The sequence below is a fragment of the Lygodium microphyllum genome, chromosome 2, assembly GCF_053477565.2.
Source record: "Lygodium microphyllum isolate KBCC chromosome 2, Lygodium_microphyllum_v1.1.10, whole genome shotgun sequence".
Classification (NCBI taxonomy): domain Eukaryota; kingdom Viridiplantae; phylum Streptophyta; class Polypodiopsida; order Schizaeales; family Lygodiaceae; genus Lygodium; species Lygodium microphyllum.
Genome location: NC_141136.1, coordinates 134,857,626 through 134,882,158, shown reverse-complemented (window position 1 = coordinate 134,882,158; position 24,533 = coordinate 134,857,626). Strand labels below are relative to the sequence as shown.

The following is a 24,533-nucleotide window of genomic DNA, read 5'->3' as shown; positions in this document are numbered from 1 at the left end:
TCTTCATCCATGGCTTTCTCCCATTTTTCTTTTCCCATGGCTTGCTCAAAAGAAGTGGGTTCTGGTTCCTGTATAACTTTGACCATATATGCATAGTGAATGGCTGTAAATCCATCATATTTCAGCCTATCCATAGGATACCTAGCTCTCGTAGACCTTCGCAAAGTAGGTTCACTCCCAGGTGCTCTCAAAATATCCCTGGTCTTCCTTACTCCAGGTGTAACAATAGAAGGAATACCCAACTCATCATCAATGCTCTGTTCTGAGCCACTGGATTCACCATCCACATAAGAGTGACCTGCATTCACATCAAACATGGGCTGATCTACCTTCTCTTTTCCTTTTCGTGACACCTGCATACCACTATTTGCACTGCCTTGAGAAGATTCTCCTGATCTCAATCTGCCTGTCCATGGCGAAGAATGTGAACCACTGCTAGAGGACGCTCCAGGTCCACTAATATCTTGTGACTGCTGTTGAGAATTCTGTGCAGCATTACCGTTTTGTGCATCTACATCATCAATCACATTTACTGGTTTATACCAGCTACTCATCTCATCAAAAACAACATCTCTGCTCACTGTAAACTTACGATTAGAAGGGTTATAGCATCTATACCCTTTTTGCTGCAGAGAGTAACCAATAAAGATGCACTTCTCAGCTTTTGGATCCAACTTGGATCTCAACTCATCTGGCACATGTACATAGGCAATGCAACAAAAAATTTTCAAATGAGAAATATCTGGTTTCCTACCAGTATACCTCTCCTCTGGAGTCATCCCATGTATTGCTGCAGTGGGAGTCCTGTTCATTATATAGACTGCTGTAGCAACTGCTTCAGCCCAGTAAAAATCTGGGAGGTCTTTTTCATTGAGCATGGCACGAGATACTTCTCCAATATGCCTGTTTTTCCTTTCTGCAATTCCATTTTGCTGTGGGGTATGACTGCGTGAATATTGCTGCTTTATGCCATGCTCCTGCAGGAACCTTGCAAACTCATTTGAGAGGTACTCTCCCCCTCCATCTGACCTTAGGCATTTTATTTGCAGGCCTGTTTCTTTTTCAACCATAGCTTTAAGAGTTTTAAAATGCCCAAAAACTTCACTTTTCTTTTTCATAAAATACACCCAAACTTTTCTGCTATAGTCATTAATAAAAGTGACAAAATAATGACAGCCTCCAAGAGATGCAGCTTTAGTAGTCCACACATCAGAGTGGATTAATTCCAATGGCTTCTTACTCTCTTGAACATGTCTAGGAAATGGTTTCCTTGCCTGTTTTCCAAACTGACAGGCTTCACATACCTTATGCATTTCTACAACCTTGAATTTTGGCAATCCTGCAACAATATTTTGGGCCTGCATTGATTTAAGTCGCTGTACATTAACATGACCAATGCGTTTATGCCAGATATCAATATCTGCAACTACACCGGTCCCATGTGCAAACATTGCTGCACTCAATTCAGACATGTCTGCATCCAACGTAAACATTCTGCCCTTCTTCTTTCCTTTTGCTATCAAGCGACCTTTATTTTTCATATCCTCAACAAAGCATCCATGAGGATTAAATCTGACCTGCAAGCCCTGCTCAACCATTTGACCAACAGAAACCAGATTCTTGGTGATATTCGGGACATGAAATACATCGGACATGTATTTATTTTTCCCATCCTGCATAGACAAAGGAATTTTTCCAATCTGCACAATAGGATGTACAGTATCATCACCAGTCTCCACAACTCCTGGTTTTTCCATTTTCCTTGCATCCTCCATTCATTCTGCATGACCTGTCATGTGGTTTGATGCACCTGAGTCAACATACCATACATCGTTGCTTTCTTCTGCACTTATCACTGAATTATTCATGTGCTGCACCATAAACAAATGCTCATTTCTATCATCACCCTGTCTACTAGAAGATGCATAATTCCCTTGTTGCAGTTTTCCATTCATGATGTCATTCTGCTTTTTATAGCAGTCTTTAGCCATATGACCCATTTTACCACAGTAGTAGCATTCAACATTACTGTTTGCATTTTGGCCTCTTTGCCATCCACCACGACCTCTTTGGCTCCCCTGCCTCTAGAGTTACCACGTCCTCCTCCATAGGATTGGTTTTCTTGAGTTTGTTGCATATTCAGATTTCTACCACGGCCTCCAAATCGGCCTCCTCTACCTCTGCCTCTACCTCTTCCAACATTTGAGTAGAAGACAGCTTCTTTTGAAGTTCCTCCTGAAGAAGATGCACCACCATTTCTCTGCTCCTCAGAAATTAGAAGAGCAATCAACTCCTCAAAATCAGGAAATCTTTCACGGACGGAAATGGATGTTCGGAACTGTGCATAATCCTTTCCTAGACCATTCAAGGTCACTGAGACTAAATCATCATCTGGCGACCCAATGGAAGCAAGTGCATCTGCAATCTTATTCACCTTCATGTGGTAGTCATTGATGCTCATACTTTCTCTTTGCACATTGTGCAACTCTTGCTTGAGCTGCATTTTCCTGGCTTGCGTATTTGTGCTATACATTTTTTACAAAGTATCCCATGCCTCCTTTGGCGTACTTGCATCTTGAATATGCACAATCATAGAGTCTGAAATGCTGATAGACAGCCAGTACATAACTTTCCTGGCTCTCTCATGCCATGCTTTAAATGCTTGCATTTGCTGTTGATTGGGAACATCAGGAAGAACTGGTTCTTCTTCATTTCCTGCAACAAATTCCCAATATCCTTTTCCCATAAGGAAATTCGTCATTCTAAACTTCCATGCTTGGAAGTTGTTCTTGTCAAGCTTTTCAGTGACAATCTGTGAGAGAGAATCAGACGCCATTACAGAACACTGCAAAAAATTCTGTCACTGCAAAGAACACAGCTTCAGCCTCACAAAGGCAAATCTGCAAAACTGACGAAGGTGGTATTTGACCACACAGTCACTTCCTAGTGACGATTTTGCATCAACAGGCAACAAGGATGATTTTGTAACTCCCAATGTCTCTGCACACAAGCATACGATGCAATTTCTGTGGTAACTTTTCACCGACCTGTAGAATAGTGGTCGCACAGCATAAAACAGGGCTTTTTCCTGAGTGCGTGCAGAAAACTTCCACCTCCAAAACAGGCCCCGAAATGGCCTCAAAAGCATATACTGCCCTCTTGCTTCACCGCGAAGGGCGTCTCAACCTGAGACAATGCACTCTTGCAATTTCTGGCTGTACTACCTGCAGAGATCTGCTCCCAAAACAGAAAATGAAAGCAACACTGCTCCTCTTACCAGAACACCGCGAGCTTGGCTTGCTTTCTTGAGCTCCTTACCACAAACAAGGCTTTGATACCATGTCAAGATTGTGGGAGAGAAGGAAGGAGTCTCACTTGTAGCTTTCTTGCTTGCACAATGGGGGAATACACACAAGGGTGGAGGCTGAAAACAGTTTTCCTCTTCTTAGTTGTGTAAGCCAAAAAGAACTCTAATACAAAGAAATAGAAGAACCCTATATATGGGTCTCAAACCAAACTCAACTAACTAAGGTGGCATACTAACTGAGCCACGAACTAGAGTAGATAAGGATAGCTGTCATGTAGCTATTATTCATGGGCGGTGTACCAACTGCATCTGCAACTGACAAGTCGGTGACATAAATGCACAACGGTCACCCTGGCATATCGCGAGTGGAGCTCGATCTCTCAACATAATGGGCCAGCAAGTCCAAGACCTAGTGCTAAAGGGGGAATGCTGTGTAGCCACGATCATGAATGTTGAAGAAATGCATTAGAAGTTGGCTTCAAGCAGAAGAGAAGAGGACTTGGCTACCCTTGTGCAAGTCCTAGGTAACACCTACCTTTGTAAGATGCTTAAGCTAATGGAGCATAGCAAAGAGTCGAGGTAGCATGTATCCAACTAAGGGTGAGGTGGCACATTGAGGGTGAGACATAGTCTACCTTCTATATGAAGGCTCTAAAAACAAAGCATCAATGCGAAGCCATCACAATAGTGGAGAATGAACATGGCGTTGTCCACCAGGATGAATATGTTATTGGGAGGGTGTTTATTCACAACTTATTAGCTATAGTTGGAGCTCATCCTAACTTTATTGGAGCTCAAAACACCAAGTTGCTCATTCTTTACCTAGAGCTAGTGTTTACAAAATTGTTTTTTTCCATCCAATGGGAAAAAGGAAGAGATCAAAATGTAAGCTTTCCCCTTATCATCATCATGTCATCCTTCAAAACACTCACCTTCCCCCTTATTATCATCATATCACCCTTCAAATGGCTTACCTTTCCCTTTATCTATACTACATTATTATTTGAGCTACAGGTTCGGGAAAGTGTCGAACCTATAGGTTCGGGAAAATACTGGAGAAGGTGGTGTAGTTCTCCAGCTCGAAGGCTGAGTTAGCGTGACAGTGACGTGGACGTAGAGTGGTGCCCGGGAGCTTGCGCGCGATGGTGGCGGGGCTCATCTGGGCGAGGGTGGCATCCACGTCGGATTGGGCGATGGTGGCGGGGCCCAGGAGGCCCCAGCCGTGCGTATTCTCTCTCGGCCAGTCGTCATAGAGAGAGAGAGAGAGAGAGAACGCGTGTTCTCTCTCTCTCTCTCTCTCTCTCTCTCTGACGACTGGCCATGAGAGAGAGAGAGAGAGTATTACTACTCTCTGACGATGAATGTACGTGTGAAGATGAATGTACGTTTAGCAATTGAAAGTAATGTTGGGCACTACCTCCATTACTAGAAGATGCAGGAGATATGTTCAAGGTCTTTTCAAAGTAGGTGATGGTGCTTAAGAAGCTGCAACTTTATTTTTAAGAAAACTGTGCAATTTCCTTAAATCTCACTTGCTAATCAGGCCTTTTGCAAGTTATACTTGACAACAACTGAAGTAGAGGATGGGAGGCTAAAACTGAACTGTCATTGTTCTACTGTACACCCTTAACCAAATTGAATGTATGGTTCGCAACCGTGATGCAAATGCTACTACTGCTCTTGTGGATTGGAACCGCAGGATATATGTGTTATGGGTTAGTTAGTTAGTAGGTTTTACCTTAGATTAGTTGCTTAGTTATTTTAGATTGTGTGTTAGTTTAGGGTTAATTTGTTTTTTTGTTTTAGTTTATATATGTTTGTTTGTTTTTGTTTTAGTTTAGAGAGAGAGAGAGAGAGAGAGAGAGAGAGAGAGAGAGAGAGAGAGAGAGAGAGAGAGAGAGAGAGAGAGAGAGAGAGAGAGAGAGAGAGAGAGAGAGAGAGAGATCACCGACCTCTGAAATACAAATCCTCACAAACAAACTGCACAAAATAAACCAAAATACCAATAAATTAAACCATACCAAGCAAAGCAACCTCTCTCTCTCTCTCTCTCTCTCTCTCTCTCTCTCTCTCTCTCTCTCTCAGGTTGTAAATGTGTTTTGATGTATTTATTGGTTTAAATAGTAAGTTACTTAGTTAAATAGGTTGTTAGTTAGTTTGGTTAGATTTGTGGTTAGTTAGTTTAGTTAGTTTTGGTTGTTTACTTAGTTTAGTTAGTTTATTTAGTTGTTTTATTTACTTATTTAGTTTAGTTGATTAGATAAGTTAGTTAGTTGATTAGATAAGTTAGTTTAAATTATTTTTGTGTGTTATATATGGATTTAGTTATTTAGTTTATTTAGTTGTTTTATTTACTTATTTAGTTTATTTAGTTAGTTGATTAGATAAGTTAGTTTAAATTATTTTTGTGTGTTATATATGGATTTAGTTATTTAGCTTAGTTAGTTTATTAAGTTAAATAGTAAGTTCGTAGTTACTTTAGATTGTGTGTTAGTTACTTTAGATATAGTTTAGGGTTAGTTTGGTTAGATACGTTAGGTTATTAGATTAGTTAGTTTAAGTTATTTTTGTTTATTGTCTATCAAATAGTTTAGTTAGATTGATTGGTTATTTGTTTTAGTTTGTTTTTTAATTTTGGTTTATATATGTGTTAGGGGTTAGTTAGTTGGTAGATTTTACCTTAGTTTAATTTGGTTAGTTAGTTAACTTTAGTTTAGTTAGTTAGTTTTGTTTATGGTCGTGTTTATTTAGTTTTGTGAGAGAGAGAGAGAGAGAGAGAGAGAGAGAGAGAGAGAGAGAGAGAGAGAGAGAGAGAGAGAGAGAGAGAGAGAGAGAGAGAGAGAGAGAGAGAGAGAGAGAGAGAGATTAGTTTAGTTAGTTTTGGTTATTTATCTAGTTTAGTTAGTTATTTAGTTATTTTATTTAGTTTATTTTTTTGTTTTAGTTTATATATGTGTTGTGGGTTAGTTAGTTAGTAGCTTTTACCTTAGATTAGTTGCTTAGTTAGTTTAGTTAGTTTATTTAGTTATTTTATATAGTTATTTGGTTAGTTTTGGTTATTTAGTTAGTTTAGTTAGTTTTTTAAATTAGTTAATTAGTTAGTTTCAGTTATTTTATTTAGTTTGTTAGTTTATTTAGTTAGTTGATTAGATAAGTTAAATAGTAAGTTAGCAGTTACTTTAGATTGTGTGTTAGTTACTTTAGATATAGTTTAGGATTAGTTTGCTTTTTTGTTTTAGTTTATATATGTGTTAGTTACTTGAGAGAGAGAGAGAGAGAGAGAGAGAGAGAGAGAGAGAGAGAGAGAGAGAGAGAGAGAGAGAGAGAGAGAGAGAGAGAGAGAGAGAGAGAGAGAGAGAGAGAGAGAGAGAGAGAGAGAGAGAGAGAGAGAGGTTTGCTCGGTATGGTTTAATTTATTTGTATTTTGGTTTATTTTGTGCAGTTTGTTTGTGAGGATTGGTATTTAAGGTCGGTGATCTCTCTCTCTCTCTCTCTCTCTCTTCAGGTTGTAAATTTGTTTTGATGTATTTATTCGTTTAAATAGTAAGTTAGTTAGTTAAATAGGTTGTTAGTTAGTTTGGTTAGATTTGTGTTTAGTTAGTTATTTAGTTTTGGTTGTTTATTTAGTTTAGTTATTTAGTTTATTTAGTTATTTTATTTAGTTATTTAGTAAGTTATTTAGTTTGGTTAGTTTATTCAGTTAGTTGATTAGATAAGTTAGTTTATATATGTTTGTTTGTTTTAGTTTTAGTTTAGAGAGAGAGAGAGAGAGAGAGAGAGAGAGAGAGAGAGAGAGAGAGAGAGAGAGAGAGAGAGAGAGAGGTTGCTTTGCTTGGTATGGTTTAATTTATTGGTATTTTGGTTTATTTTGTGCAGTTTGTTTGTGAGGATTGGTATTTCAGGTCGGTGATCTCTCTCATGGTATGGTTTAATTTATTGGTATTTTGGTTTATTTTGTGCAGTTTGTTTGTGAGGATTGGTATTTCAGGTCGGTGATCTCTCTCTCTCTCTCTCTCTCTCAGGTTGTAAATGTGTTTTGATGTATTTATTGGTTTAAATAGTAAGTTAGTTAGTTAAATAGGTTGTTAGTTAGTTTGGTTAGATTTGTGGTTAGTTAGTTTAGTTAGTTTTGGTTGTTTACTTAGTTTAGTTAGTTATTTAGTTTATTTAGTTGTTTTATTTACTTATTTAGTTTAGTTAGTTTATTTAGTTAGTTGATTAGATAAGTTAGTTTAAATTATTTTTGTGTGTTATATATGGATTTAGTTATTTAGTTAGTTAATTTGGTTATTTGTGGTTATTTAGTTTAGTTAGTTTATTAAGTTAAATAGTAAGTTAGTAGTTACTTTAGATTGTGTGTTAGTTACTTTAGATATAGTTTAGGGTTAGTTTGGTTAGATACGTTAGCTTATTAGATTAGTTAGTTTAAGTTATTTTTGTTTATTGTCTATCGAATAGTTTAGTTAGATTGATTGGTTATTTGTGTTAGTTTGTTTTTTTGTTTTGGTTTATATATGTGTTATGGGTTAGTTAGTTGGTAGGTTTTACCTTACTTTAGTTTGGTTAGTTAGTTAACTTTAGTTTAGTTAGTTAGTTTTGTTTATGGTTGTATTTATTTAGTTTTAAGAGAGAGAGATCACCGACCTGAAATACCAATCCTCACAAACAAACTGCACAAAGTAAACCAAAATACCAATAAATTAAACCATACCAAGCAAAGCAACCTCTCTCTCTCTCTCTCTCTCTCTGTGTGGTTGTAAATGTGTTTTGATGTATTTATTAGTTTAAATAGTAAGTTAGTTAGTTAAATAGGTTGTTAGTTAGTTTGGTTAGATTTGTGGTTAGTTAGTTTAGTTAGTTTTGGTTGTTTACTTAGTTTAGTTAGTTATTTAGTTTATTTAGTTGTTTTATTTACTTATTTAGTTTAGTTAGTTTATTTAGTTAGTTGATTAGATAAGTTAGTTTAAATTATTTTTGTGTGTTATATATGGATTTAGTTATTTGGTTTATTTAGTTGTTTTATTTACTTATTTAGTTTAGTTAGTTTATTAAGTTAAATAGTAAGTTAGTAGTTACTTTAGATTGTGTGTTAGTTACTTTAGATATAGTTTAGGGTTAGTTTGTTTTTTTGTTTTAGTTTATATATGTGTTAGTTACTTGAGAGAGAGAGAGAGAGAGAGAGAGAGAGAGAGAGAGAGAGAGAGAGAGAGAGAGATTAGTTTAGTTAGTTTGTGGTTAGTTAGTTTAGTTAGTTTAGTTAGTTTTGGTTATTTATTTGGTTTAGTTAGTTATTTAGTTAGTTAATTTGGATAGTTAGTAGTTAGTAGTTATTTTAGATTGTGTGTTAGTTACTTTAGATATGGTTTAGGGTTAGTTTGGTTAGATCCGTTATTATCTATCGAATAGTTTAGTTAGATTGATTGGTTATTTGTGTTAGTTACTTTAGATATAGTTTAGGGTTAGTTTGTTTTAGTTCGGTGATCTCTCTCTCTCTCTCTCTCTCTCTCTCTCTCTCTCTCTCTCTCTCTCTCTCTCTCTCTCTCTCTCTCTGTGTAGCGTACATATATTCTTTCGCGCATTTAGGATTTGTGGTTGCGAATGTGAGTTGGTAAGTTATTGTGTGTCCTATGGGTCTATACGTTGATAATAGGTTTTGTGGCCAACTGATCAATATGGGGTGTTCGCATCGAGCAACTGGCTAAGACTATGTATTGCGTGTTCGTAGGGACATGCTTACTTCCACAAGGTATGAGCGACGACAGGTTGCTAAACTCAGGGCTCGGAAAGGGATTTTAGATCGTGGTAGATCCATTCAAAGAGACATTGAAAACTTGACGTTCCATGAGGAGATTCTAAGTGGTCATCGTGAACTAGGCCAACCACAGTTTAGTATAGATGTGGCTAATGTTTTGCCATCACCGGATAGAACCATTAGGGGATTTCAAGCGTTGCGACATTTTGGTGTGGATTTAACGAATGCTTTGCCATCAATGGGTGGTTGTAATGGTCTTAATCATGCGACTTTCAAGTCACATGTTAATAATGTTTCAATGTCGAAGTGCCAACATGGGGGAAATCTTAGTGGAGTGGTTTGCGAGAGTGTGTCTCACCGTGTTGAATTTGTAAATGGGGATAATGAGCCAGTTGAACAGAATGTTGGTTTAGATTTTGGAAATCACCACAATGTGGAAAATTTTGTGGCTAATGAGTTACGTGTTCATAATATTGCTATTTTTGATCCCCAAAGTGGTGGATTGTGCTCCATTTTAAATGCTTTGCCTGCAACGGATATTCACCCAGCAATGTCAATACTACTATTTCAAGAGCCGGATGTGCATTCCATGGGGAGTCTTTGTGTGATGTGTGAAAGGTGTTCAAATAAGTTGTGGAGATGCGAGACTTGGGTTCAAGGGTTGATTTTGTTTGGAAGACACTGTTGTCAAAATGGAAAAGTAATGTTGCCACCATTGCAACATCCACCACAGCCATTGCATGATTTGTTGCATGGTATGCACCCTTAGAGTAGGATATTTAAAAACAACATACGAGCATACAACAACGCTCTTGCATTTGTATCACTCGGAGCTAATGTTGACGAGCTACCTGTTATCAGGAATGGTTACACCTTTAGAGTGCATGGCTCTATTTATCACCGTATAGGTGCTTTGCTTCCTGATGTGCAACGTCAAGAAAGGCCAAGATTTACACAACTGTATGTTTATGATACCGAGCATGAGTTGCTTAATAGGCTGGGGGTTATGCATGATTTATTACCAAACTTGCTAGGGGAGCTTCAATGTATGATGTATCGACACAACGTATATGCACGTGCTTTTAGGTCAGTGGGTTCGCAATTGCAAAATAATCCCGTGCAGGAACTAAGAATGAGTATTTTTGGTATTCAAAGAACCAGTAAACAGTATTCTGCCTGAGGTTGTAGCTATCATGCCAGGGCAGGGTGACGAGGGTACTCTTGATCATCGGGATATTCATGTTTACACTCGGGGTGGTCGATGTGTTGCTATTTCAAACTTGCATAAGGCATATATGCCAATGCTATATGTCCTCCTTTTTCCTATGGGGGATGATAGTTGGCATGTAAAGGTTCCCTACAGTAATGTTAGTGTTCATGTTAACATATATGAATTGTCCAATAAAAATTGTGTTACCCAGATGCAGTTTTATGCATTTCGTCTTCAAGTGCGTGAAGATACTGAGGTGTGCATATTGCGTGCTCGTCAACTATTGTAGCAATTTATTGTTGATGCTTATTGTAGTATAGAGCAGTGCAGGTTAACTTAGTGTCGCCAGAATCAATCAGTGTTACGATCGGAGGCCTACAAAGGCTTGGCAGACATGGTGGGGGCAAACAATAATGGGACAATGCCGATTGTTGGTGCCTCTGTTGGCAAGAGGATAGTTTTACTGCCGTCATTCATAGGTGGACCAAGGCACATGTATCAATTATATCAGGATGCCATAGCTATAGTGAGATGTAAGGGAAAACCTGACCTTTTTATAACAATGACATGCAATCCAAAGTGGTTGGATATAACTAATGCTTTATTGCCTGGGCAAAGTGCTTATGACCGTCCGGATTTGACTGCTCGTGTGTTTTATAAAAAGCATGCTAATTTAATGTATACATTTTTGCGGAAGGATCTCTTTGGAAAGGTTGTAGGCTATGTTACTGTGATTGAATTTCAAAAGAGGGGGCTACCACATTCTCATACTTTGCTAATTTTAGAGCCGTCTTTCAAACCTTCTGAAGCATGTCACTACGATAGAGTAGTTTGTGCTGAGTTACCCAATAGAGTTAAGTTTTCAGCCTTATTTGAGACAATTTCAAAGTGCAACATTCATGGCCCTTGTCGAGGATTGAACCCCAAGAGTCCCTATATGGACAAGGGTAGATGTACTAAATATTACTCGCAAAAATTAGTGGGCATGACAACGGTTGATAGTTTTAGCTATCCCATTTATCGAAGACGAGATGATGGAAACTCTGTGATCATAAATGGTAATGTTATTGATAATTGATGGATTGTTCCATATAATCCATTCTTGAGTAAAAAATACTGTGATTTTGATGGGTTGCCTGAACCTCATCAACCAAAATCACAACTGCATGCTAACCCTCTTTTGCAAAATGAATATGCATACAACATATCAGAACAACATAGGGTTTCTGAATCCATGGAGGGAATGTTGAATGAAGAACAAAGAATTGCCTTTGGTGCAGTCATGGATGCTGTTGATATAAATACTGGGGATGTATTCTTTTTGGATGGTCCTGGTGGGTCTGGGAAGACTTTCCTATACAAATGTTTACTTGTGAAGGTGTGCAGTGGTGGTCGCATAGCGTTGGCAACAGTATCATGTGGCATTGCTGCCTTGCTTTTGCCAGGTGGTCGTACAGCTCACTTTTGGTTTAAAATCCCAGTAGAATTAAATAATCGATCCACTTGAAATATTCCTATTCAAAGTGACCCTGCTCGGTTATTGAGACAAACAAGCCTTATTTTGTGGGATGAGGCTCCTATGACCCATCGATATGCCTTCGAAGCGGTTGATAGAACTCTAAGAGATGTTATGAGCTGTGATAAGCCATTTGGTGGAAAAGTTGTTTTGTTTGGGGGGGATTTTAGACAAGTCTTGCCGGTTGTGGTAAAGGGAACACGTGAGGATATTGTTAATGTTGCATTGTGTTACTCTGATTTGTGGCATTACATAAGGGTGCTAAGGCTATCTGGCAATATGCGAGTGTCGACAGCTGGTTGTGTGGTGGACAATGGGTTCATCTGTTGGATTCAAGGAATAGGGGATGGAGTGATTGTTACCGAAAGTTGTGATAAGTTTTGTGTTCCACCTGGCATGATATTAAAAGGGCACTCTATCGAAACACTGATTGATAGTATCTACAGTGACATGTCCAATGTGGGTGACTACACGTTGTATTTTAGTGAGCGGGCTATACTTGCCTCGCAGAATACAGAGGTGGCTACTTTGAATGATTGTGCATTGCAAGTAATGCCAGGGGAGGTCAGGCAATATTATAGTGCAGATTCAATTGCAGAGACCGACGACTCATTTTTGTACTCTGTTGAGTATTTAAATACATTGGACCTTGGAGGTGGATTTCCTCCTCATTTATTGATGCTGAAGATAAATGCACCTATTATTCTTCTTAGAAACCTAAATCCAGGAAGGGGTACGTGTAATGGTACGCGATTGATATGTAGAGCTTTCAATAGGAAAGTGATAGATGCTCAGATAATAACATGGGCAAATGTGGGCGAACGAGTTTTTATTCCCCGAATTACTTTTGTTTCGAATGCTACACAATTGCCATTTACTATGAAGCGGAGACAGTTTCCCATCCGATTGGCATTTGTTATGACAATCAACAAGTCACAAGGGCAGACTTTGTTCATTGTTGGGCTTTATCTAAAGGCACCAGTATTTACACATGGTCAGCTGTATGTTGCATTTTCAAGGGTAAAATCTTTGCATGGTGTGAAAGTGCTATTGGGTGAAGAGAATGGGGATATGACCACAAACATTGTATACAAGGATGTTCTTCGAAAGGTGCAATAATGTGCATTACTTTCTTTGCGGAGATGCAGTTATTGACGACCATGTAGGGACATTGGTTTTGCATATATGTGAATTACTCTCTGTTTCTTTCTTTGTGGAGATACAGTTATTGATGACCATACAGGGACGTTGGTTTTGCATATGTGTGAATTGCTCTCTATGCCCTGTTTGGTTGGCATATACTCTCTTGGAAGTATAATTTTTTCATATTTCACTATTCATTTAACTTTTGCAGATGCCTACCCTAAAGTGGCACTATTACCCAACTTCTGACTATCAAAAGGAGTTGCAGTGCACATTACTCACTATAGCTCCTGATGATATCATAAGAAGGACACTTACAAGGGTCATTGAGGGTTTATATGATGATGTTAATATCGACATCAAGCTCCCAGTTTTTATTGAAGTTGTACATTGTGGATATACGCAATGTTTTCAGGTGGATATGTACGAGGTTGACCATAAGAAGAGATTTCAACGCTCTCATACTGATAAGATACTGAGGCATTGGTTCAAGTATGGATTCAAAGATTTGGGTTGTTTTGTGACGCTGCATCAACGTTTGTCAGTACCTACGGAGTGGTTCACAAATGTTCGACCATGTATTATTATTGTTGGGATGGAATGATCTTTGTTAGTTGTTCCATGTACTTATATTGTAATTTTTGTTCTAATGCAGGTGGTAAAGAGAGAGGTAGGACCGTTGCATCGCCCATGCGATTACCAATGGAAACTGTGGGATCGTTCCCTACTTTACCTTCACATATTTTGCTCAAGGAGGAGGATTTTGTTAATCATTCCTCGAAGAAAAGGAAGATTTCTTTCCATTAGGCGTCTTCGAGACATTGTCTTTTTTTGTTGGCATCGGCCATTTGCCTATGGTACTTGGAAACACGTCGGTGCCTTATGCTTGGCCTTTGAGGCTTCATTTTGACTAGGTCTCTTATAGAAATTATTTTTGTGGTGCTTGGTCTTTGTCTCAATTATGATCCGCTTTAGTGTAAAGTTGTTCCACGTACTTATATTGTGATTTTTGTTACAATGTAGGTGGTAGGACCGTTACATTGCCCATGAGATTACCAATGGAAACTATGCGATCATTCCCGGCTTTGCCTTCTCATGTTTTTCTCAACGAGGAAGATTTTGTTAATGATTACTCAAAAAGTTTTGTTTCTATTAGGCATCTTCGAGACATTGTCTTTTTTTGTTGGCATCGGCCATTTGCCTATGGTGCTTAAAACACTTGCGTACCTTATACTTGGCCTTTGTGGCTTCGTTTTCAGTATTACGTTGTTGTTTCTAATTATCGTGTGTGCAAGCATATGATTGCTTACATTGATGTCGAGAGGAATGTTTATAAGTATGGTGCATGGAAGAGATTGTTTCTATGTCTGGCATTTTGTGTTACATTGGTTTTAAACTACTTTTAGTTTTAAGTTTTGTGTGTGTATGTGAGACAGAGAGAGGGTGCTTAGAGAGAATTGGGGGGAGAGAGAGAGAGAGAGAGAGAGAGAGAGAGAGAGAGAGAGAGGTTGAGAGTGATTGAGTGAGTGAGTGAGTGAGTGAGTGTGGATACTAGCATTACCCACTGTGCGATAGGGAAGTGAAGTTGCCGTGCGATCGCACCCCGCTTTGCCGCGAAGCGAGATAGCATTCCTTGCGCGCGAAGCGCGCCAGGAACGCTAGTTATCATTATGTCACCCTTCAAAAGCAATCCCTCTTTATTTCTTGAATACGAAACCTATCCATCTCTATAGAAAAAAGAGAGAGAGAGAGAGAGAGAGAGAGAGAGAGAGAGAGAGCCACACACAACTTTATAATATCACCCTTTACAAAAAAAAAACCCCTCTTTATTTCCTAAATACCAAACCTTTCCTTCACATTGGCTTGGGAACCATTTGATTAGTTTAGGATCCCCAAGGCAAAGCTCTAAATAATATGTAGAAATATTACCCTTCAAAAGACTCGTCTTTTCACTTATCATCCTTATATCACCCTTTAAATTTTTTTCTTGTATACAAAACCTCTGTGTTTGTGTGTGTGTGGCTATATCCTTTTCAAAAACTCACATTTCTCCTACTCATTGTTAAATTATCTTTTTTTTAAATCTCTCTTTATTTCTTAAATACCAAACATGTCCTTCCTTTGCCATATAGGCTTGGGAACCTTTTGGTTGGTTTGGGATTCTCAAATATGCAAAACTTTAAACTATATATATATATATATATATATATATATATATATATATATATATAGAGAGAGAGAGAGAGAGAGAGAGAGAGAGAATTTTAATGAGTCTATAGGAAACCCCATAAATAGTGCTTCCAGAAAATATCTAGGTATGGCGTAACACCACCTTTTGGAAACTTACCTTCACGTTTTGAGTTAAAAGGTGCTTAAAATTACAAAATCTAAAGGACATTTAATGTTAAATTTTAACTTTACCTCAGTTTTTCACAAAAATACTCCTGAATTTCCCGAAATAATTGTTTTAAATTGTTTTATTTTTTTCGAGCACTACCGGCTACAAGAATGAACGTATGGTTAGCCTGCTGTAGGCTAAAGTGAAACAATCTTCCGTGCCTTCTGACCAGGCGGGCTAGTCAGCCGGGGGTGTTGTAGATTCTTCACCCACCAGAGGCGCGCCGACGGACTCTCAGAATTCAGGTAGACTTCACCATAGCCGGCGAAGCGATGGGGGAGTGAGGGGGCATTAAAGCAGGCTAGGAGGAAAGGAGGAGGGATTGGGCCTGCCTCTCGAACTGGAAGTTGCTGTAGGATTGGTCGGCGCTCCACACGAAGATGCCCCGGAGGTCGCCCTGGTCTTTGAGGGTCTGGCAGGCCTGCAGGGCGGAAGCAGGGAGGATGGAGGTGCCATTGTTGAGGGTCTCGAAGCTGGCCAAGACCTTGTCGCCATCGCCGTAAACGACCTGGGCCTCCTGGAAGACGCCGAGGTAGGTGGAGGCCGAGATGTCGCCCTGCGAGTAGAACTGGTAATTGACGTAATCGAAGGAGGCGTTGTACCGGCGCCATAGCTCTGTGTAAAAGGGGTCGGTGGCCGGGTAGGGCGCGATGGAGGCCGTGCTGATGAGGCCCTCCGCCTTGAGCCCGTCTACCAGAGGCCCCAGGCAGTCCGCGAACTGGCCCGGCGTCACCCCGTTGGCGAAGGTCTCGTAGTCGACGTCGATGCCGTCGAGGAAATATTCGCGGATGATTCCGGCAAGGGAGGCCGACGCGTTGGCCAGCCAGGAGGATGTGGAGGCGGGTTGGAAGATCGGGACGGTGCCGCCGCCGCCGAGGCTGAGGGAGAAGCGGACGTTGGGGTGGGCGGCCTTGACGGCGAGGATGGCGTCGGGGGAGAGGCGGGGCTGCCAGAAGGCTGAGAAGTTGCCGTCGGTGGGATGGCCGGCGGGGGACTCGTCGACGGCGAAGGCCAGGATGAAGTGGAAGGGGAGGGAGTCGTCGACGATGGGCACGTCCGTCAGCGCGGCACCCCCGCCGCCTATGTACTCCCGGAAGACTGCTGTCGGCTGGGGCTCCGTCGAGAAGCTCGGGGACGGGGACGGGGCCGGCGCCAAGATCCGTGCTGGGGTCACAAACGAAGCTACGTGTCAGTCATGGAGCTAACGCAGGCGGCGTCAGAAGTAGGCGTGTCAGCAATCCGCATACTCATGAACAGTTAGACTTACCCTGAGCGATGCCGAAGAGCATCCACGCCAGCACTGCACACATCGCCAGTGTTGCCGCCATTGCTACGCTCTTCGTTGCCATTTTTGCTGTTTCATTCCCGGCCAAGCTCGCGGCCACTGAATTATATAGTGCAAGCATTCCTATCTCACTTCCAAGAATCAAGTCTCTCAGAAAACAAAATACACATGGTCTGCCAGTCGGTCAAAAAGCCTACCCACGCGGAAGAGTCAATACGGCGTGGTCTACAACGAATTTTTCGCAAGCAGCTGCAATGGAACCTTCTCATAAATTGGCAATGCTTGAAGGTTTCAACATAGCCTGACCAACGTATCTTAAAGTTTCACTAACCCAGCATAATGTCTCATACAAGTTTCATTGAAACACTTTTCCATCATCCACACATGCATTAATGAAAATTAAGGTAGTCACATGTCATAAAGAGATTTAGTCTTTGCCAAAACTTTCTGGCCAATAAGACAATATCTTCCTTGACTCAAACCTACAAGAATACATTATCATCTTTACTATTAGTTAAGGAGAGGTGGGAGGCGGGTGCCACGTGGCAGTCCCCCTCCTCCCCCACAAGAAAAAAAGAGAACGCGGGGGCGGGTGCCACGCGTCCAGCACCCGCCCCCGCCCCCGCCTGCAAAAATCGCGTCCGCCCCGGTGCTTCGGGTTGAGTCTAGGCGCGGAACGCCTAGTTGCTAGTTATTCAAGTGGGTCAACTATTCGCCATAACACAATCTCAATATAGTAGAATGTACAACATAAGTATACTATAATATCAAACTCATTTATTTATGGCCTTATAATTATGCTATTTTAGCCATTTAGAAATAATAAGTTCTATTTTCTAGTTGGTACTTATAATAGTATTTTGAAATGATTAGTAGTATATAAATATATTTTGCTTTTATAGTTCTAGCTAGTTTTATTATATAGAAAAATTTTAATCTTCTGGTCATAACCATACATACATGTTTTGGACATTGTTGAAGAGAGCAGAAATCAAGCCTTAGACTTTTACTAGGTGAGACTGTTTCTAGATCTTTCTTTGTTGAACTATTGGGAAAGTGTTTAAAGTTCCTTGTGAAAGAAACTTCCACCAGACTTTTTAGACTTTAGCATGGCGAAGCTCTGACTCTTTCAAATGGTTAGTTGGAAACATGGACAGTAGTGAGTCAAATGCAAGGTACATAATTGTGGGTAGGAATTCACCAGAAATGAGAAGGAACAGTGCAATGGCAATGACAATGGCAATGGAAATGAGAAGGAAGAGTGCAATGGCAATGGCTACGGCAATGCCTATGGCTATGGCTATGTGGGCCTGCATGCTCCTCGGCGTCGTTGAGGGTAAGTCTGCCTCTTTACGTATGAGTTTCTGACACGCGTATCTGCGGCACGTGTGCAATCGCTGACACGTGTAGTCTGCCATCAGGACGGATCTTAGCCCGGGCCCCGTCGCCCCAGCCGGCGGCGGTCTTCCGGGAGTACATAGGCGGGGGCGGCGCCGCGCTGTCGGACGCCGCCCCCGCTGTCGGACGTGCCCATCGTCGACAACTCCCTCCCCTTCCACTTCATACTGGCCTTCGCCGTCGACGAGTCCCCCGCCGGCCACCCCACCGACGGCAACTTCTCGGCCTTCTGGCAGCCCCGCCTCTCCCCCGACGCTGTCCGCGCCGTCAAGGCCGCCCACCCCAACGTCCGCTTCTCCCTCAGCCTCGGCGGCGGCGGCACCGTTCCGATCTTCCAACCCACCTCCACATCCTCCTGGCTGGCCAACGCGGTGGCCTCCCTTGCCCGAATCATCCGCGAATATTTCCTCGACGGCATCGACGTCGACTACGAGACCTTCGCCAACGGGGTGACGCCGGGCCAGTTCGCGGACTGCCTGGGGCCTCTCGTAGACGGGCTCAAGGCGGAGGGCCTCATCAGCACGGCCTCCATCGCGCCCTACCCGGCCACCGACCCCTTTTACACAGAGCTATGGGGGCGATACAACGCCTCCCTCGACTACGTCAATTACCAGTTCTACTCGCAGGACGACATCTCGGCCTCCACCTACCTCAGCGTCTACCAAGAGGCAAAGGCCCGTTATGGGGATGGTGGCAAGGTCCTGGCCAGTTTCGAGACACTCAACAATGGCACCTCCATCCTCCCTTCATCCGCCTTGCAGGCCTGCCGGACCCTCAAAGACCAGGGCGACCTCCATGGCATCTTCGTGTGGAGCGCCGACCAATCCTACAGCAACTTCCAGTTCGAGAGGCAGGCCCAAGCCCTCCTCCTTTCCTCGTAACTCTGGAAATTCACGTAGCCATGCGCCAGCCCGAGTTCCTGAGTCGAGCCGCCGCACGAAACAGAAGTCTACAAAACGCTGATTCTGAGCCCTGACCGAGTTATAAGCAAATGTAAAATAAAACAAGGGCGCATCATGCATCATGCGTACGTAAGCATTGCCCCCCCCCTTAATGTTACTAGTATTTTTTTAAATTTGTGATGAAGGCTTGAAATGCATTAAAAAGGTAAGTAAGGTAAGTGTGTACAATTGGGGATCCTCCCCCTATCAACCAAAAGCATGACTTCCAAGGCTAAAGTGAGCACACATTTGCCAAAAACTTATACAAAAGGATTTTGTGGAGCTAGTCTATTTGGATGTTTGTTAGTTTATTTGATTGAGACATAGCCTGCAATCCATTATCAGTGTCCAGTGTGGAAGGGGCATGGGGCTGAGCTATTGGGGGGAGCTGCACATGTTGGTTCAGAAGTGGCGAAGAGAGAGGGCTATCATGGGAGCTATTGGGTATGGTGGCATGAGGGTTGCTATTCATTTGACTCATTGTGTTATCCATTGCAGAGGGGTTCCTAGTGGCCCGAGAAATTGTTGACGGGAACCCCAATCAGGCGAGGTAGAGTAGACATCGGCTAGAATCTTGATGGTGTAGTCCCTAGTCGTTGTAGTATTTAGAATGCTCTAGAATAGTTCACCAATCTCCTTGATTTTAGCTTCTCTTTCCTTGTTCAAGCATCTAGTACCCGAACGTTTGATGGAGGTTTGCATGTCATACGTCACTAATTTCTGAGCATTTCTTTGAGCCTGCCAGCAAAGATCCATTTTAAGTTGAGGGAGCCAATCAACATCTTTACCATTAAATACTTTTTCATTGCGAACAAGCTATATGGACCATAGAAACATTTTGTGTATCAAGGTCCACAAGGAGGGGGAGAGACCGTTTGCTTCACCCAGGAGGATTTCTTTCCATGTCAGTTTATATGGATGTCCAGGGGAGATGAACTCTTGTATCAGTTGACATAACACATGTTACATGGGCATAAAATAAAAAGGTGCACGATGGTTTCTTTATCCCTCTTGCACCATGGACAAAGGCCATTGCCTATCTCGATATGTTCTGCTCAGACCGCCTTATGGAGTATGAGCCATAGCAAATGATAAATCTTCGAGGGGAGGTAGGGGGTCCATATTTCTTGAAAATGATATTCCCATTGCCAGTTATTTTAGTTAAGAAGCCATCTCTGATTGAGGGCAGCGATCAATTTACTGTTGTCCTTGGGTAAGTTGGGCAGAGGGAGCAGAGAGGACTTGGCGTTAAAATCTTACCAGCAGATTCTTTTTGGTCTTGAATGAACCTTAAGTCGTCGTTGTTCAGCTTGTACTGCCTTTTGAGCTCTTTCGGATCCCTCCAGGTCCTATAGTCCTTGTTCCAAATGTCCAACCAGATTTTGATTCCTTTCCTGTTAAGTTTGGAGGCTATCCTATACCGACGAGGTTCAATTGGGGGAAGAGTGAGGCTTATCCAGATGGAGTCTCTTCCACTCCATATCCTTGACTTCTAGGCCTCATGGAAAGTTACTAGCCTTTTATATTGCTACCAAGCTTCCCAAATGCATTTGACCAGTGGGGATGCAGTGCGGGATTTATACTTGTCTGGGGAGAATACTATGGTGTGGATTGGTAGGTCTTTAAAACGAGAGTGTTGATTGATATTGAAATCTTGAACCTGGCTAAGCAGAAGGATTGCCCAGTCCTCCTCTTGGTTAAGCATGTATCTGATGACCCATTTCGTGGCTAATTTCTCAGATAGAGAGAAAAGGTCTATAAGCCCCAATCCCCCTTTGTCTTTGGAGAGGGTGCACGTGTTCCAAGCAAATTTGGGACATTTATATTTATAAGGGTCTCCCCCCAAAGAAAGTTCCTAAATAATGATTTGAGTTGTTTGAGGGACCTTTTGGGGGGGTGCCAGCATGCCAGGAAGTAGACACATGTAGGAATCAGGATGTGCTTGAGAATAACACTGCATGAATCAATTCCTTGTTGGAAACCTTTCCATATTTCTAGCTTAGAATGGATTTTGTTCATTACCCATTGCCATCTTTGTTTTAGTGCCGCTCCAAAGCCCATAGCTATTTTTTAGGAGTTTGACCACATTTAGGATTTCTACTATTTTTTGCCTATATATAGGCAACCTCTCCTTCCGGGATTATTTGGCAACCGGCATCCAGGATCCATTGAGGAGGGGCCTGGATAAGAGTTCTGAATCCTGTTTTGGTATGATTGATTTTGGAGCCTGAGGCTAAACAGAATATGTCCATGCAGTTCCAAAAGGTGAGGATGGACTCTGCATCCGATATTGAGTGTGACATTAGTGTCATCTGCAAATAGGTTAAGTATCATTTCTTTTCTATTGGGTAGTTTCATGCCCTTGATTTTACCTTGAAATCTAAAGTGCTCTAAGAGCTAGCCTAATCCATTTGCAACTATGGCAAAGAGGAGAGGTGCTAGAGGGCATTCTTACCAAATGGACCTATGCAAATGGAATGACTCCGTTAGTACACCATTGATTGAGATGGTTGTGGGAGCATTCCCAAGCAGCTTGACATACTTCCTACCTAATCCCATGTCTACTAAGGATTGTAGTGTATAATCCCACTCCAGCCTATCATAGGACTTATCAAAATCTATCTTGAGAAACACAAAGTCCTGATGTTGTTTCTTTGCATATTCCATTCCCTCCCACAAACTGATGATAGCATACAATATGTAGCAGTCCTTAACAAAGCCTTTTTGCTCCTTCCGTATCCAAGCTTGTAGGTGGTGTACCAGTCTCCTTGCCAAGGCCTTGGCGAAGACCTTGTACACGGAGTTGAGACAGCTACTCCTTAGCTCCCTTCTTATGAATTACTTTAACCACCCCTTGGTTAATTGTGATAGGGAGAGCCCCATAATGGACTGCTTTAGCCCATACCTCCATAAGGGGCATGATGAAAAGGTTTTTTAATTCTTGAAAGAATTCGTTGGGAATCCCATCAAGGCCCGGGGATTTCCTCTTAGCTAAAGAATCAATGGAGTCTGCTATCTCAACTACTGAAAGGTCCTATCTCAACTGCTAAAAGGTCCATGTCCAAATTTGGAGTTAATTCGAGTGGGATAACCCTTTTTCTATATCGAGAAATCATGGCTTTGGCAGTTGTCTGCTCTAATGTAGGTTTTTTGTTTTCCCAATAGGTCAAAAAAATGGTTAAAGGTGACCATTAGGTTTTCTGCTTGGTCTGAGGCAAAGGTGACATTAGGTTTTTCCAACAAGGAAAGCCTCTCTTTGGCCTGCTTGGCCTTCAAGATACTAAAATTTACCTTGGCCGGTCTATCCGTGTGGTCTAACCACCAATCTCTAAAAAATATATATAAACTTTTAGCTTCTAAGTCCTCTTCCTGTCTAAGGGCCAACCTTCTAGAGAGAAGCAAATCCTGAAGGTGAGGTTCCCCTTTAGTTATTCTATCTTCTATGAAAGAGATTTCCTGATACAATATTGCCCGTCGGTCTTGCCTTACCCTTGTTTGTGTTTGTTTCACCCTACTGAAAAGTTTTTGGCTTTCTTTGATGGTTGCTACCTAGGCTTGGGCTTAGGCTGTGGGCTGCCTGTCATTGGGAAATTATTGGACCATATGGTTTCGATTCCCTTACAAGCATGATGGTATTTAAATATGTCTGGGTCCGTGTGGAACCAGCCTGCTCTACATGAGGCGGATGACGCTAATGAGAAGGAAGAGATCACTGGTTTATGATCTGACATTGCTATGGTATGTGATGTCGTTTGGGTATAGTCAGCAAAGGATATGAGGACAGTTGTAGATACATAACACCTATCTAGACGAGCTTTCCTCATATAGGGTGGGCTTTGGTTGTTAGACCAAGTAAAGCCCCCTATTTGGCCAATATCTACCAGATCGTGAAACCCCACTAATCCATTTCATTCTAGCAACTCAGCACCCCCTATGATGTTGCCTTTACTTTCAAAGCAATCTTGAATATGTTCTGTTGAGAATAGCAAATGATGCTTAAAATGAATGCCCATAGAGGTTGGATGTGTGCCAAAAGAGGCTTGCCCATAAGTGGCTTTGTATGAGAGAGAGAGACAATGATGTATGCTCTAGGAGTATATGTCTAAAATCCCATAAGCATAGAGAGGAAAAGTGGTACTATCCACAAAACTATAAAGGCATGTACTTGACACTCATTTCAATGCAATAGAACTATTAGTTTGAGTTACTCAAGACTATCTTTATGTGTCCAAGTTAATCTATCTTGGAACCTAATTCACTTGAGTTACAATCTCTTATTTTGATAATGTATCGTGTGTTTGATTTGCGTCCACCATAGCTAACTAGCTCTAGATCCATGTTTCTTAACATGGTATCAGAGCCACGGCTGAGCTAGATAGCGAGTGAGCATAGCTTCCTAACATTCCCTTCTTCCTTGCATAGTCTAAACCCTTTTCATCTCGTTCTTCTCCTTGTACACACCTGTCTCTATTTCAAAATTTTCAAGCCAACATCTAGTGTTGTGTATGAAGTAAAGAAGCTCAAGAAAGAAGAAGTTGTCATTTGGAAGAAGAAGAAGAGGGGCCTGCTTAAGGCCAAGCTGAGGGCTTGCTTTCAATTGCAAGCAAGGGCTTTTCTTTGAAGGAAAAGGAAAGGGTGTGTTTTTTTGGTTTGATAGAGAAGAGAAAGAAGAAGGAGGTGTCGAGTTTCAGTTGCAGAGCCTCATCATCTTCAGTCGCATCCTGTTCTGACAAATCCTCCTTGTAATAGAGTGCAGACTAGTCCACACTACTCTCTGCCTTCTTCAAGGTTATCACCAGCTTGTTTGGGTTTACAACAACACGAGACATGTCTGGCATGATCTCTTTATTAAGCTTCCAGATGCAATATCTAAAGTTCTGTCCGTCGACATCATGGAGCTTGATGTCAAATGATCACGCATCCATGAAGACGACCTAATCTGAGGGATGGTGACAATGGTGGCAGCAGGATACTACAAGAACTCAAGCTTGTCTAGTGCATTCATCAGAAATAGGAGATCCTTCCACTACCCAATAGCTACTCTTGGCTCAAGAGTATTGTTGCAGAAGAAAAGAGAGAGAGTTGTGGGTGATACTAAGCGCATCGAATTAGAGGCTCACATAGCTAGCTTAGGGTTCAAAGAAGTGCCACAGGAAGAGAAAGCAGCTCGCCGCCTGAAAGAGAGTAGAAGTTTTTTAATTTCTGAACACTCGTTATTTCTTACATGAGCCACGAGCCTCTTCTGCATTGGAGCCTGTGAGGCGAGCAAGGGCAAGGAGACCTTGGAAGCTGTCGTAGGTGTTCTGCTCGGCGTCAGAGGAAACCGGGGCCAACAAGGTGCGATCACCACCAGGCTGTTGTTTGGTCTGATCAGGGGCGTAAGGGTTGTAACCCATGGCACTCTATAGATGCCATGCCTCTCAAGGGCAGCACTGCTATGTACCCTATTGTTGGCGGTCATATGCACACGACCTGCTGTGGCTATATTCGAAAGTGCCATCTGAAGCAGCTCGATATTCTCTCCAATAGATTAAAAGGTAAAGAAACTTATCACTAAGGTACAAACCACTTCACTAAAACCCT

At 41.6% G+C, this 24,533-nt stretch overlaps 1 protein-coding gene and 1 pseudogene across 2 annotated transcripts; one reads left to right on the top strand and one right to left on the bottom strand.

Annotated features, from left to right (window-relative positions):
- Positions 1–15,378: 15,378 nt before the first annotated feature.
- Positions 15,379–16,869, bottom strand: LOC148040355 (chitinase 2-like). The gene is made up of 2 exons (XM_087698717.1): positions 16,594–16,869; positions 15,379–16,490 (listed from the first exon to the last, which is right to left on the bottom strand). The coding sequence occupies exons 1-2, from the start codon at positions 16,730–16,732 to the stop codon at positions 15,628–15,630; spliced, it is 1,002 nt and encodes a 333-aa protein (XP_087554843.1). The 5' UTR covers positions 16,733–16,869; the 3' UTR covers positions 15,379–15,627.
- Positions 16,870–17,760: 891 nt separating this feature from the next.
- On the top strand, positions 17,761–19,090 carry LOC148040354 (chitinase 2 pseudogene; annotated as a pseudogene). The gene is made up of 2 exons (XR_015688043.1): positions 17,761–17,947; positions 18,033–19,090. The product of XR_015688043.1 is annotated as a chitinase 2 pseudogene (transcript).
- Positions 19,091–24,533: the final 5,443 nt, after the last annotated feature.